Raw genomic sequence first — 16,596 nt, forward strand, 5'->3', positions numbered from 1 at the left:
GAACACACTTCGGTTGCTTACGTGAGACAGCCAAGTCCCCAGAGGTGGGGACTTAAGGCAAAGAATGGCAGAAGGGAGCAAGGAGGGCTCTGAGGCAGTGAGGACCTTGAGAAAATGGAGGACAGGAGGTGTTCTGAAAGGTGTTTTCAGACTCTGAAATCTTGGAAGTGGAAATTTTTTTAGTAATATTTAAGTCCAAATCATGGTGAGTGATCAATATTAGGTAGATGGAGTATTAAAATTGAGGCAATCAGCTATCAAAGAGACACTGATGTTGATGGTTCGTCAAGAAGGTTCAGGACCAGCAGTTAGTGTAATGGCTATGTCGCTGGACTCCCAGGTAGTCGACCGTGGTTCGCGTCCCGGACCCGGTGGCTTAAAACTCAGGCCGGGTGCGTGTGCCTGCGTGCCCAAGATCCCGAGAGGAGAATGGAGGAGAAGGGATTGCGGCGTGGCCATCCCCCTGGGGGGTGATTTCTCGCTTTCTGTCTCTCTGTCTGTCTGGCGAGCACATGCACCCTATAGCGAAAAAAACTCTCAAAAAAAAAAAAAAAAAGAAAAAAAAGAAGGTTAAAGACCTTGAAGAAAGTTATAGGGGGAATGGAAAGAATGACCCTGGTCTGTAAAATCATCAAAGGTAAGAGAATGGCTAAAAAGTCACAGAAGAACGCCATAGGGGAAGGGAATTAGTATAAGCAGACTCCATGATGGAGGGAAGAGCAGCCGTGTCTACTGGTTGTTGAAGGCATGGCATTTCTGGGGACGTGTGGTGTGCTGCAAGGAAAGTAAGAGATGGGCATGGATAAAGGGTAGTCTGTTTACCAGAAAACAAAGGCTAAAGCATTGGAGGTGTCCATGGGATAAAAGGGAAGAATGGACTGGGGTAGGCTACGGAGGACCACGCTGACCTGGGCAGCAGCAGTGAAGGGCTTTCATGCTGGCAATAATCCACATAACAGGGATAGAGTGCAGGGAAGGAGGGGCTGAGGAGCAGATGGAATGGCCTTTAGCATTAGGTAGGAGTGGTGCTAGCTAGGCAGAATGTGGTTGTTCAAGGGAGCAGCCTTACTTACTGCAGATAGTTGTGGCCCTAGTCTAAGGAATTTAATACTATCCTATGAACCCTGACGGAGCTGAAAAAAAGGAAAGGTGGCCCACGACCACTTGGGCCTAATGGAGACAATTTGTAGCAATAAATGGTCTTGAATGTTGGCCTTTCAGGGGGAGTTTGGCTTGCAACCTCCTCCCTCACCACTTGCCACAAGGATTCAGCCAGTGAAGGCAAGTAGGGTATTTTTCTTAAGTGATAATCATTTAGGAGGAAACTAAAGATTGTTTTTCCTTCTAGGACTCTGGGCTTATACCCCGAGGCTGCCAGATTTGGATATTTTTGTGCTGCTCTCTTGGTCCCTCACTTAATTGGAGAATTTGTGTCTCTTGTGCTACTTGGTATAGTCCAGAACCCAAATGTAGTCAACAGTATAGTGGCTCTACTGTCTATTGCTGGCGTGCTTATTGGATCTGGATTCCTCAGGTAAGATATAACAATTTTAAAAATTTAGGTTGCAGGGCTGGTAGCTGGCATGGTGGTGAAGGCGCTGGACTCCCACATGGCCTGCAGTGGTTCAAGTCCCAGACCTGGCGGCTTACTTTCTCAATTTCCCTTTCTTTCTCTGGTCAAATTAAAAGATAATAATAATAAATAAAATTAAATAATTACTAAAAAAAACACAAAGAATTTAGGTTGCTATAATTTGTTGTTAGATCAGTTAATAGTGACTGTTATAAAGGAATTCCAGAGAAGAGCTATGAAATACTGGTCAACGGTAACACCTTAGAGTCTCGAGTATTTATACTGCTTGCCAATCATTATTGCCTTAGACCTTGGACTGTTTGCTGTTTGTTCAATAAAATAGGCTTTGAGAATTAGGAAATGACAAAGTAAACATAGTATTCATATGACTCACATGTAATAATACCTTGTTCTTATTCAAAGAACAAAAAGAGAGAAAATGAAGCTAGATGCTCCGAAAGACCTCACAGCCCATCTGGGCTAACCAGCGTACATGTCTGTTCATTCCTGACCTGGCACAGTTGGGTCTGTATTCCAGTTCTTAATTCCCAGTTATTTCTAGGAATGAAGACTACAGTAATCATAGACAAAAAAACCCTGCAGGATAAGACTGCTCAAGAAAGTACCAGGACTTAAAGGACATGTGTCAAATGTTAACAGTAATTATATATGGGTAATATATATTTTAATTCTTTTCTTCACGTTTTCTGTATTTTGGAAAACGTCCATAGTGATCAAACATGATTTGATAATGCCCCCAAAAGCTTGTGTGTATGTGTGTGTGTGTGTGTGTGTGTAAGTATATGCATTTTTAAAAAGCAGTAGCAGAAAGGGTAGAAATTCTTTTTAATGATATATTTATTTTATTTGTTATTATTATTTATGTTTTAATTTTACCAGAGAAAGACAAAGAGAGAGAGAGAGAAAGTGAGAAAGCAAGCCACCAGATTTGGGATTTGAACTGCAGTCAGCCATATGGGAGTCCAGCACCTTAACCACCACACCACCTGCTGGCCCCAAGAAAGGGTAGAAATTCTTAAAGGGTGAAAATAATCTGTGGCAGGAAGTGTAAGTGGGATTTAGGAAGTAAATGATAAGTACCTGAGGAAATGTGAAGACGGTTCTGCTTCATTGATTTAAAAATCAAATAACAAACCAAACTGACAGAGCCTTTACTATATATAATTATATTTATATTTTAAATTACGTAACCTTTCAAAGCAATCCATATATCATAAAAAAACTAAACTCAGCTTGACTTTGCTCAAGTCACGCCTCCATGAAAACTCTGCCATGATGCACGTGACTCCCGGGAGAGAGGACTGACCTAGGAGTCACTTCTCTACCACTGAGCTGCCACATGACCATGGGCAAGTCACTTTTCTATCTAAATTAGTTTCCTCATTTATAAAATGGAGATAATTACCGCAGCCCCGCCTATCTGAAGGGATCATGAGGAGCAAATGCAAATACATTATAAAGCAAAGTGAGCTAGGTTTTGGTCAATCAAGGAGGATATATAAATATATAAAATAAGGAGATATATATAATCCTCCCCCCGAGATTTTTGCTATAGGGTGCATGTGCTCTCCAAAGACAGAGAGACAAAACATGAGAAATCACCCCTAGGAGGATGGTCATGTTGCAATCCCTTTTTCTCCATTCTCCTCTCAGGATTTTTGGGCACATGTGCCTGGCATGAGTTTCAAGCCACTAAGTCAGGACTAGAACTGTGGTTGGCCATGTGAGTTCAGCAACGTAACCATTACACCATCTGCTGGTCCCAAGGAGGATATTTTTACAGTGATACCATTATACTGTATTCATTTCTGTTGCTTAAGTGGATTGTTAACATCTATGAAAAATATACCAATCGAATCACCCCAAGGGTACGGGATTCAAGCCAGCAAGTTACAACCGTGGGCAGCATCTCCTTTTTCACATTATTTGAATCATTGCATGTTCCAGTCAATTTGGCAGTATTTCATGTATTTGTTTCTTTGGACTCGGGTTTTTTGGGCACTTGTGCCTGGAATGAGTTAAAAGCCACTAAGTCAGGACTAGAACTGTGGTTGGCCATGTGAGTTCAGCAACGTAACCATTACACCATCTGCTGGTCCCAAGGAGGATATTTTTACAGTGATACCATTATACTGTATTCATTTCTGTTGCTTAAGTGGATTGTTAACATCTATGAAAAATATACCAATCGAATCACCCCAAGGGTACGGGATTCAAGCCAGCAAGTTACAACCGTGGGCAGCATCTCCTTTTTCACATTATTTGAATCATTGCATGTTCCAGTCAATTTGGCAGTATTTCATGTATTTGTTTCTTTGGAAAGGTGGATTAATTGCTCTTAAAAAGGAAGCAGTGACCAGTCTTACTAAATATTATTAGGTTCTTTGCAAAATTTTAACATCCCAGGCTCCCCATGGATTCCCATCACTAAACAGAAACTCCATTCTTTTTTTTTTTTTTTTGGAGAGGTTTTTTTTGCTGTAGGGTGCGTGTGCTCACCAGACAGACAGAGAGAGACAGAGAGACAGAAAGCGAGAAATCACCCCCCAGGGGGGATGGCCACACCGCAATCCCCTCTCCTCCTTTCTCTTCTCAGAGTTTTGGGCACGCACGCACATGCACCCGGCATGAGTTTAAGCCACCGGGTCCGGGACTCAACTGTGGTTGACTACATGGGAGTCCAGCGACATAGCCATTAAGCCAACTGCTGGTCCCCAATACTCCATTCTTGAAGCCCGTGTCAACTTCCTGGTCATGAGATTTGTTTTCCCTCAAGACATCATCTTTCCTGATTGAGTTGCCTGTAGCATTGTGCTACTGGCTCCCTCGTCCTTTAATTGCAAACGAAAATAGCTATTTTATGATTTAGGCTTACAAAATAATGACATTCTTTGGGGAGAAAAATGCCACAAAATAGAGATGTATGAAGAAGGTAAAAGTTACCCAAAGTATCACAACCCAGAGTCAAATTTTGTTGTCTTGCTAGACTTCTATATAATTTTTAAATAAAAATCAGATCATACTGTTTTATAAGCTGTGAAGTATGCATGCTTTATTTCCTCCATTTAACGACATATTGTGGAGATTCAAGGTCAATAAATTCATATCCATGGTTTCTCCCTCTTAAAAGTACTTCAAAGATTTCTGTGATAGCCTGGTTCTCCTGTGCCATTTACTGATCTATTTGTCTTCCTATGCCACCTGCACAAAGCCTGCCCACTGTCCCCATAGCTAGAGGAGTTCTCTCTGAAAGTCCCCTTCGTTTTCTCTCATAGCCCAGTACGTGCCACCCTGTGTAGCTGTCTTCCTTTGAAAGAGTCAATCTCTTGAGGACAGCAGCTGTGGCTCATTCACCCATACAGTTCTGCTTAGTGGCCAGCCCATGACCTTGAACCAATTAGGCTTTCAAAAATTACTTGAGTTGGCACCAGCAGTTAGTGTAATGGCTATGTCGCTGGACTCCCATGTAGTCAACCGCGGTTCGAGTCCTGGACCCGGTGGCTTAAACTAAGGCTAAAATTACTTGAGTTGAGTGAGTCAGTAAGTGACTCTCCCTGGACTACTACACACTGGATCAGGCACCAAATCACATCGGTTTTCTTTTCTGATATCAAACCATAAACCACATGGAGCATTTGTATTGTGTTCAGCCCTGGGGAGTACAGAAAGAGAAGACAGCGCAAGTTCCTACCTCAGAGGTAGCATTTCCAACCGGCAGGGCGGCCATACTCTTGTGGGCATCATCCTATTTCTGGCTATTGTCAGCTTATATTTGAATTTTGCTCTAGCCTGTTTCCTTTCTAGCTGTCTTTAATCTTCCCTTATTCTGGCTCTTCCTTCTTAAAACATTACCTGCTCTGACTCTTAGTGGCAACTCATCTCCAGTCCCATCTCCCACTGCTCCCACTTCAAATCCTCTGCGGCCGTCTCTCTGGTCCGTCAGCCCCATATGCACCCCTTGTGTGCACACCATTTCTGCTTTCCTAGAACATCCTTCCTTTCCCCTAATTTCTTCCCAGAGTCTCACCTATCCTTTTCAATTAGCAGCCTCTTGATGAGGTTAATTCAATTTTATACCTTACAAAATTTCCAATGACTGAAAGTTAGAGAGTTTGGGAGTCATTTGGGAATAGGTGCAGCCATAAGCACTATATACAGGAGTGTTATGGACATGTGATTACTGGCTTTTAATTTTTGGGCACAAACAGTTCATTACTGTGTATTTTTATAGCTTTCAGGATACATATTCTATGTCCCCAACTACATTTTAAGTTCTCTTTTTAAAAATTTTTTTAAAAAGTGTACTTATTTTTTTCTGTGGGAAAGAGGGAGACACGGGGTGGGGCGGAGGCGCGGAGACAAAGTACAGCAAGAGTCTTCACACCAGAATTCACGCCCCCATCTCAGCCAGCCCAGACATGGCGTGTTTGTGTGCCTGGTGTGCACAAGGACGTCTCAGGGTGCAAACACAGGGTCTTCCCATGTGGATTTAGCTGTTACACTGAGCCATTACCTAGCCCACATTTTAGGTTCTTTAGGGTTTGGCCTTCCTCAAGCACCTAGAATTAGGGCCTTGCAAGTGGAATTCAGTATATATATATATTTGATTGGTAAAACTATACAGTGGACTAAGAAGGACACAATGTCATCATGAAATTTCTCCTGAAAGAGGAGAGGAGAGGAGACTTTTCATAAGGAATGTCTGCTTGCTTTCTCCATCCCTTCGTTTGAATTCTCGCTTAATTCTCACTTCATATTTTTGCACCTTCAAATCTCTGTTTAATCACAAATATTCTCCTCTAATCTGTTAGGTGAATATTTTCTTACATGTTTATATCAGTGGTGCTTACTTAAAAAAAAAAAAAAAAGACACATCAATCGATCAAGAGGGGACTGTTAAATTAAGGTCTCCACTACAATGGATTAGCAAACTGTGACTGAAAATGACAAAGTGCGGGGCCAACAGGTGGTATAGTGGTTAAAGAGCTGGATTCCTACATGGCCAACCATAGTTTGAGTCCAGGACCTGGTAGTGGCTTAAAATTCATGCTAGGTACGTGAGTATGCATGCCCAAAATCCCAGGAAGAGAATAGAAGTGACTGCAGTGTGCCACCCCCCACCCGCCGCGGGGGTTATTCCACACTTTCCCTCTCACTGTCACTCTCCTGTGAGTGTGTGGCCCTACGGCAAAAAAGCTTTAAAAGTAAATGACCAAGTGCTGTGCTTATAGACTTAGAAGGATTTCTGACACATATGTTTGGGAGAAAAAGAGCAGGTTTGGAAAGAACAAGAGTAGTTTAACTCTATGTATGTAAAATTTATAAACAAACACATATATCATATGTCACCAAAAGGTTAACAACAGTTACTTCTAGACAGTGGTATTTCTTAGTATTTTTCAGTATTGTTTGAAGATTTTTTTTTTTGTGGTGAACACACTTTTTATGATAGAGAGATGGAAAATTTTGTTCATGTCAGAAAATATAAAATAAGGATTTCTTGGGACCAGCAGTTAGCATAATGGCTATGTCGCTGGACTCCCATGTAGTCGACCGCGGACCTAGTGCTTAAAACTCTAACACCAGGCGCGTGTGCGTGCGTGCCCAAGATCCCAAGAGGAGAACGGAGGAGAAGGGATTGTGGCGTGGCCATCCCCCTTGGGGGGTGATTTCTTGCTTTCTGTCTCTCTGTCTCTCTCTGTCTGTCTGGCAAGCGTACACACCCTATAGCAAAAACTTCTCCAAAAAAAAAAAAAAGATTTCTTTTCATTTGGTAGGACTATTACCAGAGCCTATAGAATTTCATCTCTCTCTTTTTTCTTAAGGAACATAGAAGAAATGCCCATTCCTTTGAAAATCATCAGTTATTTTACATTCCAAAAATATTGCAGTGAGATTCTTGTAGTCAATGAGTTCTATGGACTGAATTTTACCTGTGGTAAGTATTCTATTTTGGAATATTATTTTTACATATTATTCTGAGAACCAAGTTCCTGAAGGAAATATTTATTTATTTATTTATTTATATAAATAAAATGTGTACGCACACACACATATATATTCTTACACACATATACATACATACATACATACATATAGGGACCAGCAGATGGTGTAATGGTTATGCTGTTGGACTTCCATGTAGTCAAACACTATTTAAGTCCCTGGCGGCTTTTAACTCACACTGGGTACATATGTGTGCATGCCCAAAGTCCCTAGAGGAGAATGGAGGAGAAGAAGGGATTGCGGTGTGACCATGTGACCATCTCCCCAATGGGGGGTGATTTCTTGCTTTCTGTCTCTCTGTCTCTGTCTCTCCATGAGCCCCATAGCAAAAAATGTCTCTTAAAATATATATATATGTGTGTGTGAGTGCATGTGTGTGTATAAAATATGCCAGTCAGGTTGCACTTATGTATATAAAATATGCCAGCCATGTAGTGGTTAGGGAAGCTAGATCCCACATTGTGAACCATGTGGTTTGAATCCCACTCCTAATGGCTTGAAGAAAATGCCAAGTGTATGTGCATTGCATGCATGCACACAACTTCAAATCCTGAGAAAATGGAGAAATGGAGAAGATGAGATTGTTGTGTGACCATGCCCCACTGAGGGGGCTGCTTCTCTCTCCCCTCCTCTCTCTTTCTCAGCAAGCACATAAGCCCTCTGGCAAATAATAAATAAATAAAACCTTATTTTGGAATAAAATCCAACATTTTCTTTGATTTTTAAAACAAAAGAAAAGGAGCAATCAGATTAGTCTCCTGTCAAAGGTCAACAGTTTAAGACCACCTAGGTGTTACTAAATAATGACAGACCTGGGACTAGCAGGTGGTATGGTGATTAAGGGTGCTGGACTCCCACATGGATGACTGTGGTTCTAGTCCGAGACCTGGCAGCTTGCTTGCTCACTTTCTCTCTCTCTCTCACTCTGTCCCTCTCTGGCCAAATTAAAAATAAATCAGTAAATAAATAAAGTTAAATAAAATAATTTTTAAAAAGAAAACGATAGACCTATGTACACTGCAGCAAACTCTCGTGCATTCTGGATGGACGCAGTTCCTGTACCTACCGAATGCACTGAAGCAGGCTGAGGTGGCTCCTTGGTCCCTAAAATGTACATAGTACACAAGAGCTGCATTCCGAAGTGGTGGGAACACGGCGAGGTCCTCATGGCCCTTGGGAAAATCCCAACACCACTCTAAAGACAGCTACAGAACACAATAGGATTAATAGTTATTTTTAAAATGTTTAGGTGATAGTATCAGTAATTTAGGATTTTCTGTGCTAAGTGACCATGATTTTTACCAGGAATATGGTTATGAGCTTATACCCCAAACAGAAATAAATCCATCTCCACCTCCAAATAAAGCCGAGGCCCAGAACACTCCTGTTTCATTTAAATGTGAATTCTGCACTCTAAAATGCCCTGCGTCTTTTCCAAAGAAGGGTACTTAGCAGTGCTAACTATTGGGTCACTGGAAAAGTCATGATGTATTTTTTGTTTTTCTATGCAAAAATGTGTCATGACTTTTCTGACAACCTGGTATTTCAAGAGCATTAGGTAATACTTGTTGGTTTAACTACCCAGGATGTACCGCAGCTGATATTGTCAATCTTTTCCTTGGCAGGAAGCTCAAATCATTCTGTGGCAGCTAATCCAATGTGTACCATCACTCAAGGAATTCAATTCATTGAGAGAACGTGCCCAGGTGCAACATCAAGATTCACAACAAACTTTCTGGTTTTATATGCATTTATCCCAGTTCTTGTCATCCTAGGAATAGTTGTTTTCAAAATAAGGGATCATCTCATTAGCAGATAGTAAAGAACATTGCTGGGAAATGGAACATAAGTTGCTAGATATGCAAGACTGCTTTGAAGATCCGAAAGAAGAATGCCATGTGTTTCTTTCTTGATAGATCATCTTAAATCTTTCAATCGTGCAGACTGCATTTGTGCCCCGTGGATCCACACAGGCCTTGAAGGCCATGGGTATCGTTCATTGTCCCCTGCTATTCCAACTTGCAGGGACACACAGTATTTAGAAACTGTGACAAGACTGGAATAGGAATGTAAATAGTAATTCACAAACGTATGGGAGTCTCTTTTGACTACTCATTTTCCTTGTTCTAGACAAAGAAAAACATATTTTAAAACTTATGTTTATATTTGATAAAGGATTCAAGGAAAAAAAAGTTTAAATCATTACTAACTTACATAAAAAGAGTTGTGGGCTTGGGGTCAGCGGCTGGTGTGGTGGGTAATGTGCCTGGATCACACATGGCCATCTGTGAAGTTTGAGTCCTGGATCCAGAGGCTTGAAAAACACGCCAAGTACATGGGTGTGTGGTCAAAATCCCAAAAAGGAGTGAGAAATGGAGGAGAAGGGATTGTGGCATGGCCATCCCCCATCAGGGCATTTTCTCACTCCCCTTCCTTTATCTCTGTCCCCAGCTGAGGGCACATGTCCTCTAGCAAAAACAACAACAAAAGAGTTGTAGACTTAATTGAAACAAGACATTGTGCAGAGTTGAGTAAGAATGCTTTTATTTTAAAACCAGTATTTATGTGCACATGTCACACGAGGGATCTGAGTTACCTGGTCACATTGAGAGGACGTTGGACAGATGAATGATGAACACCACTGACACAGAGCATTACTCGAGGATTTTATTGAAGGCTCGTCTTAGTCTGTTTTCTGTTGTTATGAAAAAACTATCTGACACTGGGTAATTTTATTTGGCTCATGGTTCTGGAGGCTAGGAAATCCAAAGTTGAGCAGCCACATCTGATCAGCTTCTGGTATGGGTTCGGTGCTACATCACAACGTGGTAGAATGTGACAGGAAAAGGAAATACATGCAGAATGGGCAACAGTAATATATGCAAAGGGACAAGACGTAAGAGGCATCCTTGCTTTATAGGAACCTGCTTTCTAACAATCCAGTCTCATGAGAGTGAGAACTCACTCACTACCTCAAGAACAGAATCAATCCACCCAGGAAAAAAAGAATCTCCATGAAACAAATGATTCTCATTAGGCCCCACCTGTTAGAGGTCCCACCTCCCATCACTGCCACGCTGAACCAAGCTTCCACATGAGTTTGGTGGATACTCAAAACATGGAAGGATTAAAATAACAAACTAGAGAAATGGGCTGAGTAATGAACATAGTATACCAGACAAACCTCTAGTGATGTTTTAAAAAATTAGTTCATTTTCCTTTCTTTTTTTTTTTTTTAAGTTTTTGCCATAGGGAGTGCATACTTGCTGGAGAGAGAGAGAAAGATAAGTGAGAGGGAAAGTTAAAAATCACCCCCAGGGTAGATAGCCATGCTACAAACCCCTCTCCTCCATTCCCTTCTTGGGATTTTGGGCATGCATGCACACACACCCAGCATGATTTTGAAGTTGCCGGGTCTGGGACTCAAACCAGTCAGTCATGTAGGAGTATAGACCACTACACCACCTACTAGCCCCTCAGTTTGCTATTTTTCAATCTTGGCTTAGTTTGATTTATAAAATTAGAAGAAAACATCACGAGACGAAGTGTATATGACCTCTGTAGGATTGGAGAGCAGCTGTTATTTGAAAGCCTATATAAAAAATGTGCAACTGACACAACATTTACACTCTACAGAACAGGGCTACACACTAGGAATTAGTGTTCTTAAACTGTAAAGAGAAAGAACGCTGAAAAATACAAATACAGACACCTACATTACATATTTTCAGGGACGAAATGATGTATCTAGATTATCATAATGGGTTCTGTACTAAATGATTGATTGGTCTTCATATGGTTCACGTACAAGTCCAAAATGAAACTGTCTCAATGTTTCCATGGTAACCTGGAGCGAAAATCTTGCAGAGAGCACATGAACTTGTTCAGTGACTGTGACCTAACTTGTAAAGAATGATAAATTATAGCATTTGAAATGTCTCACACTATAGTAGGAAAGATCACTTCATTAAGGAAATCAGAGTAAAATTCTACTTCTTAGAATTTAAGGATCTAGAGACACTGGTGAATTACCAGAATAGTATTGTCAATTTTCATAAAAGGTCTTTGACACAGATGATTATGGTATAATAGTTACACAATGCCTTACAGATTATATATGTCACATCAGTTATAGACAATTCTGAAGATGATAATCTATTAAAGTAGTTCAAAGAGAGTCCCACAGGAACCTCTTTTGAAATCTCTGATTTCAACTTACCAAAGATATGGGTGTACAATGTAAGTGGAAACATTTTCTACTATTCATATGCAGATGAATTTCATTCTCACTCAGAAACACTTGGAAAATTGACATCGCACGTGACTTCGAGCTATTAAATGTTAGTGATAGCATCTTAGAAAAACACAATGGCTTTCAACATATGACAGTTTGTGTCTCAAGTCAAAAATGAACAGTGATGGGTAGCAAAAATCAAATTATATAATAAGAATTCCGATTACTATTGTGCAATAGGCTGTCTCTTCCACCAAGTAAGTAATGTTTCTGAGCTCAACATTTTCACCATGAATTTAAAGGGAGCTCCTTCTCTACTGCTCTCAGGCAGGGAATCTCTCTGTTCTTAAGACTGAGGTTCCTTGGAAACATGTTAAAAATTGTGTTCTTAAGAGTATTAGAACTACATGCTCTGCAAATCAAGCATGAAGTCCTATGTCACTGCAATGATCAGATAACTTGCTACCCACTCAGACATCACTCATCAGCTTTGGTGTTGTCAGGGTTAGTAGATTTGTTTATTTGAAGCTGTGTGCATGGAACATTAGAGTCAATACATTTTAGACACAGAAATAGAAAAAATGTAGAATAAATTACTTTCCTGGTTAACAACAAGAATTATACTTATTCAGAATTGAATCTTATTAGCAAGTATACAAATTTAGAGGATTAAGAAAGCTTCTTAAAGATTATCCCACCTTGGAAATGATCCTGGTTATCCCTAACTTATGAAGTTTTGACCTGCTTATTGATAGGGTATCTGTGTAAATTTTCCTGTTCTTTAAAAAGTGTTATTTATTTATTTTATTATTTTTTTGAAAGATTTTTTTTTTTTTTTTTGCACTCACCAGAAAGAAAGAGACAGAGAGACAGAAAGTGAGAAATCACTCCGCGGGGGGGATGGCTATGCCACAATCCCTTCTCCTCTATTTTCCTCTTGGGATCTTGTACACACATGCACACGTGCCCAGTGTGAGCTAAAGCCACTGGGTCCAGGACTCGAACTGCAGTCGACTGCATGGGAGTCCAGCAACACAGCCATTACACTAACTGCTGGTCCCCAAAAAGTGTTATTTAAAATAAATGTGTCCATTTCACTGGCAGGTGCTGATTAAAAACGCCCCATTCCAGGCCACTGATTCAGAATCTCTGGTGTGGAGACAGGAATGTGCAGTTGACAGAAGTACTTCAAGTGCTTCTCGTGCCCTTGTCTAGAATAAAATCATGACACATGTAAGCCCAGTTTGGTTTCCTACCAGCTATGGCTGAGAACTCCCTCAAAGAACGTATGTGTGCAACATGGGTGCTTAGCCTTATGTTTCAAACGGTTACTGAATAATCTGGTTTTCATATTCCTAAAAACATAGAAGCAGAAATTGATACATGCTGAATTGAATATACATTACTTAAACATGTTAGAGGTAGTAGTAGAAGATTCTTGTACTGAAAAAAAAAATTACATGTCATTACATAATTTTTTTCCCTTTTAAAAGATTTCAAAATATCTAGCAAGTTTGGTTTGTCTACTACAAGAAATTCAGCTTTTCCTTTAGTAAATTACACATTTTAACTTTCTTTACATATTGCCACAATGTTTAATTAATAAAATAATCTTACTTGTATTTGGGAAAGAAGAAATAAATACATGATGGGTGAATTAGGTTCAAGAATCAAGCTCAATTTGTTTCCAAGACTTGGAAGAACTTCTTTTGTACTGTTCCAGTTCCTAAAACAAAAATATGTACTAGTTCAAGTAAAATCAACTTTCCACATTCAAATAGGTACCTTAAAACTGCCTTAGGGGGACCAGCAGTTAGCGTAATGGCTATGTCTCTGGACTCCCATGTAGTCGACCGCGGTTCGAGTCTCGGATCCGGTGGCTTAATCTCACACAGTATGAGTGTGCATGTGTGCCCAAGATCCCAAGATAAGAATGGAGGAGAAGGGATTGTGGCGTGGCCATCCCCCCTGGAGAGTGATTTCTCGCTTTCTGTCTCTCTGTCTCTGTCTGTCTTTCTGGCAAGCGCACGCACCCTATAGCAAAAACCTCTTGAAAAAAAAAAAAAAGCCTTAGCATGGGGCTAGCAGGTGGTGTAGTGGTGAGGTGCTGGACTCTCATGTGACTGACCACTGTTCAAGTACTGGATCCAGTGGCTTGAAACTCATGCCAGGTGTGTGTGCGTGCGTGCCCGTAATCCTAAGAGGAGAATGGAGCAGAAAGGACTGAGGTGTGGCCATCTCCCTGGGAGGTGATTTCTTGCTTTCTGTCTCTCTATCTCTGCCTGTCTCTCCAGTGAGCCCACACACCCTATAGCAAAAATCTATAAAAAAACAAAAACAGGGCGTGGTGGCGCGTGCGTGCGTGCCCGTAATCCTAAGAGGAGAATGGAGCAGAAAGGACTGAGGTGTGGCCATCTCCCTGGGAGGTGATTTCTTGCTTTCTGTCTCTCTATCTCTGCCTGTCTCTCCAGTGAGCCCACACACCCTATAGCAAAAATCTATAAAAAAACAAAAACAGGGCGTGGTGGCGCCCGCCCTATGGCAAAAAACAAAAACAAAAACAAAACAAAACAAAACAACGAAACCAACTGCCTTATCATTTTTAGATATAACAATGTAACCTTTATGGTATTATTATTATCAAAATTAATTTTTTAATAAAAAACCCTTTAATTTCAAATTTTCTTGACAATTATTTTATAGATTAGCATATTTAGGATTTGTTTTCTAGAAATACAGGTCTTTAGAGTTTCTGGGTAGTCGAAGCAATACTTAGAGATCAATTTATTAGAGCTTCAGACAAAATATATACTATATAGTACATAGGAATTGTCTTTCATTTAATTGAGTATTTGTCATACTTCAAATATTTTAAAGTGAGTTTATTTTTAATTGCTGATGCTCAGTTCTCGTCAAAAACCTGGTTGAAGAGCCCAGTCATGGTGGCACACACTACTAAGCTGCTACTGAGTGTCTGAGCTCATGTGGGAGGACTGGGTTCGGTTCCTGCCCCAACCTGAAACAGGTGGACACAGTGGGGAGTGCTTAAAGTTCTACCTTGCTGGGAGGCTGGAGCAGGAGGATCCCAATGCATGGCAAGATCCAATCAAAAATCAATTTCTCTCTCATAAGAAAATAAATAAACTAAAAAAAAAAAAAAACCTGGTTGAAATGAGCAAAATATAAGTATTGAAAATGTATTTTTCCTTTAATGTAATGATTCTACTTCTAGGAATTTGTCATAGGGAATAACAGAGAAGCGCGCAGGACAGGATACTGGATGCACTGTCAGGTGGTGTAGTGGTGAGGTGCTGGACTCTCATGTGACTGACCACTGTTCAAGTACTGGATCCAGTGGCTTGAAACTCATGCCAGGTGTGTGTGCGTGCGTGCCCGTAATCCTAAGAGGAGAATGGAGCAGAAAGGACTGAGGTGTGGCCATCTCCCTGGGAGGTGATTTCTTGCTTTCTGTCTCTCTATCTCTGCCTGTCTCTCCAGTGAGCCCACACACCCTATAGCAAAAATCTATAAAAAAACAAAAACAGGGCGTGGTGGCGCCCGCCCTATGGCAAAAAACAAAAACAAAAACAAAACAAAACAAAACAACGAAACCAACTGCCTTATCATTTTTAGATATAACAATGTAACCTTTATGGTATTATTATTATCAAAATTAATTTTTTAATAAAAAACCCTTTAATTTCAAATTTTCTTGACAATTATTTTATAGATTAGCATATTTAGGATTTGTTTTCTAGAAATACAGGTCTTTAGAGTTTCTGGGTAGTCGAAGCAATACTTAGAGATCAATTTATTAGAGCTTCAGACAAAATATATACTATATAGTACATAGGAATTGTCTTTCATTTAATTGAGTATTTGTCATACTTCAAATATTTTAAAGTGAGTTTATTTTTAATTGCTGATGCTCAGTTCTCGTCAAAAACCTGGTTGAAGAGCCCAGTCATGGTGGCACACACTACTAAGCTGCTACTGAGTGTCTGAGCTCATGTGGGAGGACTGGGTTCGGTTCCTGCCCCAACCTGAAACAGGTGGACACAGTGGGGAGTGCTTAAAGTTCTACCTTGCTGGGAGGCTGGAGCAGGAGGATCCCAATGCATGGCAAGATCCAATCAAAAATCAATTTCTCTCTCATAAGAAAATAAATAAACTAAAAAAAAAAAAAAACCTGGTTGAAATGAGCAAAATATAAGTATTGAAAATGTATTTTTCCTTTAATGTAATGATTCTACTTCTAGGAATTTGTCATAGGGAATAACAGAGAAGCGCGCAGGACAGGATACTGGATGCACTGTGCATCTCAGCACAGGACTGGAAATGAATTACATCTCCCCAGGGCGACTGATTGAGTCAGTCCTTGAATTCATCAGCATGCATTTGTATGTGGCTGCCTAGGCACCCAGCAAAAATAATGGTGGTCATATATGCCACAGGAAAAAAAACAAATAGTTAGGGAGAGGGCAGGACCTTTCCATTTTCTCTTGTATGTACTTCTATATCTTTTGAAATGTTTTCACAATAAGCATATTGGATTTTATAATTCATAAAATAAATTTTAGTGGTGGTGGAAATCCTGCAAGAGACAACTGACATGCAAAAGGGATCATCAAAGGGGAATGCCTCTGGCCTCTGGCCTCTTACGCATTATTCAATGTCTAGATAACCACACAAAGTACATTATCATTTGGATAAGCAAAAAGTGGTTACTCTGCAAGATAAGGCAATCTCTGCCCTTCCTGCT

General features: G+C 40.3%; 2 protein-coding genes across 5 annotated transcripts in view; one reads left to right on the forward strand and one right to left on the reverse strand.

Moving 5' to 3' along the window:
* The window catches only part of ABCG5 (ATP binding cassette subfamily G member 5), a 24,891-nt gene extending 15,099 nt beyond the window's left edge, over positions 1-9,792 (forward strand). For 2 of the 3 annotated variants that reach the window (XM_014592151.2, XM_014592153.2), the window contains 3 exons: positions 1,349-1,534; positions 7,420-7,532; positions 9,226-9,792. In XM_014592151.2, coding sequence (XP_014447637.1) covers positions 1,349-1,534; positions 7,420-7,532; positions 9,226-9,419 — 493 coding nt within the window. In that variant the 3' untranslated portion in view covers positions 9,420-9,792. Of the gene's footprint in view, positions 1-1,348; positions 1,535-2,135; positions 2,247-7,419; positions 7,533-9,225 lie in introns of those variants that run through there. The other variant, XR_003551291.1, reaches the window with a different exon arrangement.
* Positions 9,793-12,857: 3,065 nt separating this feature from the next.
* The window catches only part of DYNC2LI1 (dynein cytoplasmic 2 light intermediate chain 1), a 45,020-nt gene continuing 41,281 nt past the window's right edge, over positions 12,858-16,596 (reverse strand). Inside the window, exons 14-15 of one of the 2 annotated variants that reach the window (XM_027776321.1) lie at positions 13,452-13,560; positions 12,858-13,045 (exon numbers count right to left, since the gene is read on the reverse strand). In XM_027776321.1, the coding sequence (XP_027632122.1) occupies positions 13,498-13,560 (63 nt within the window). In that variant the 3' untranslated portion in view covers positions 12,858-13,045; positions 13,452-13,497. Of the gene's footprint in view, positions 13,561-16,596 lie in introns of both variants that reach the window. The other variant, XM_027776320.1, reaches the window with a different exon arrangement.

Source organism: Tupaia chinensis, unplaced genomic scaffold (assembly GCF_000334495.1).
Source record: "Tupaia chinensis unplaced genomic scaffold, TupChi_1.0 Scaffold000661_1, whole genome shotgun sequence".
Taxonomy (NCBI): Eukaryota; Metazoa; Chordata; class Mammalia; order Scandentia; family Tupaiidae; genus Tupaia; species Tupaia belangeri.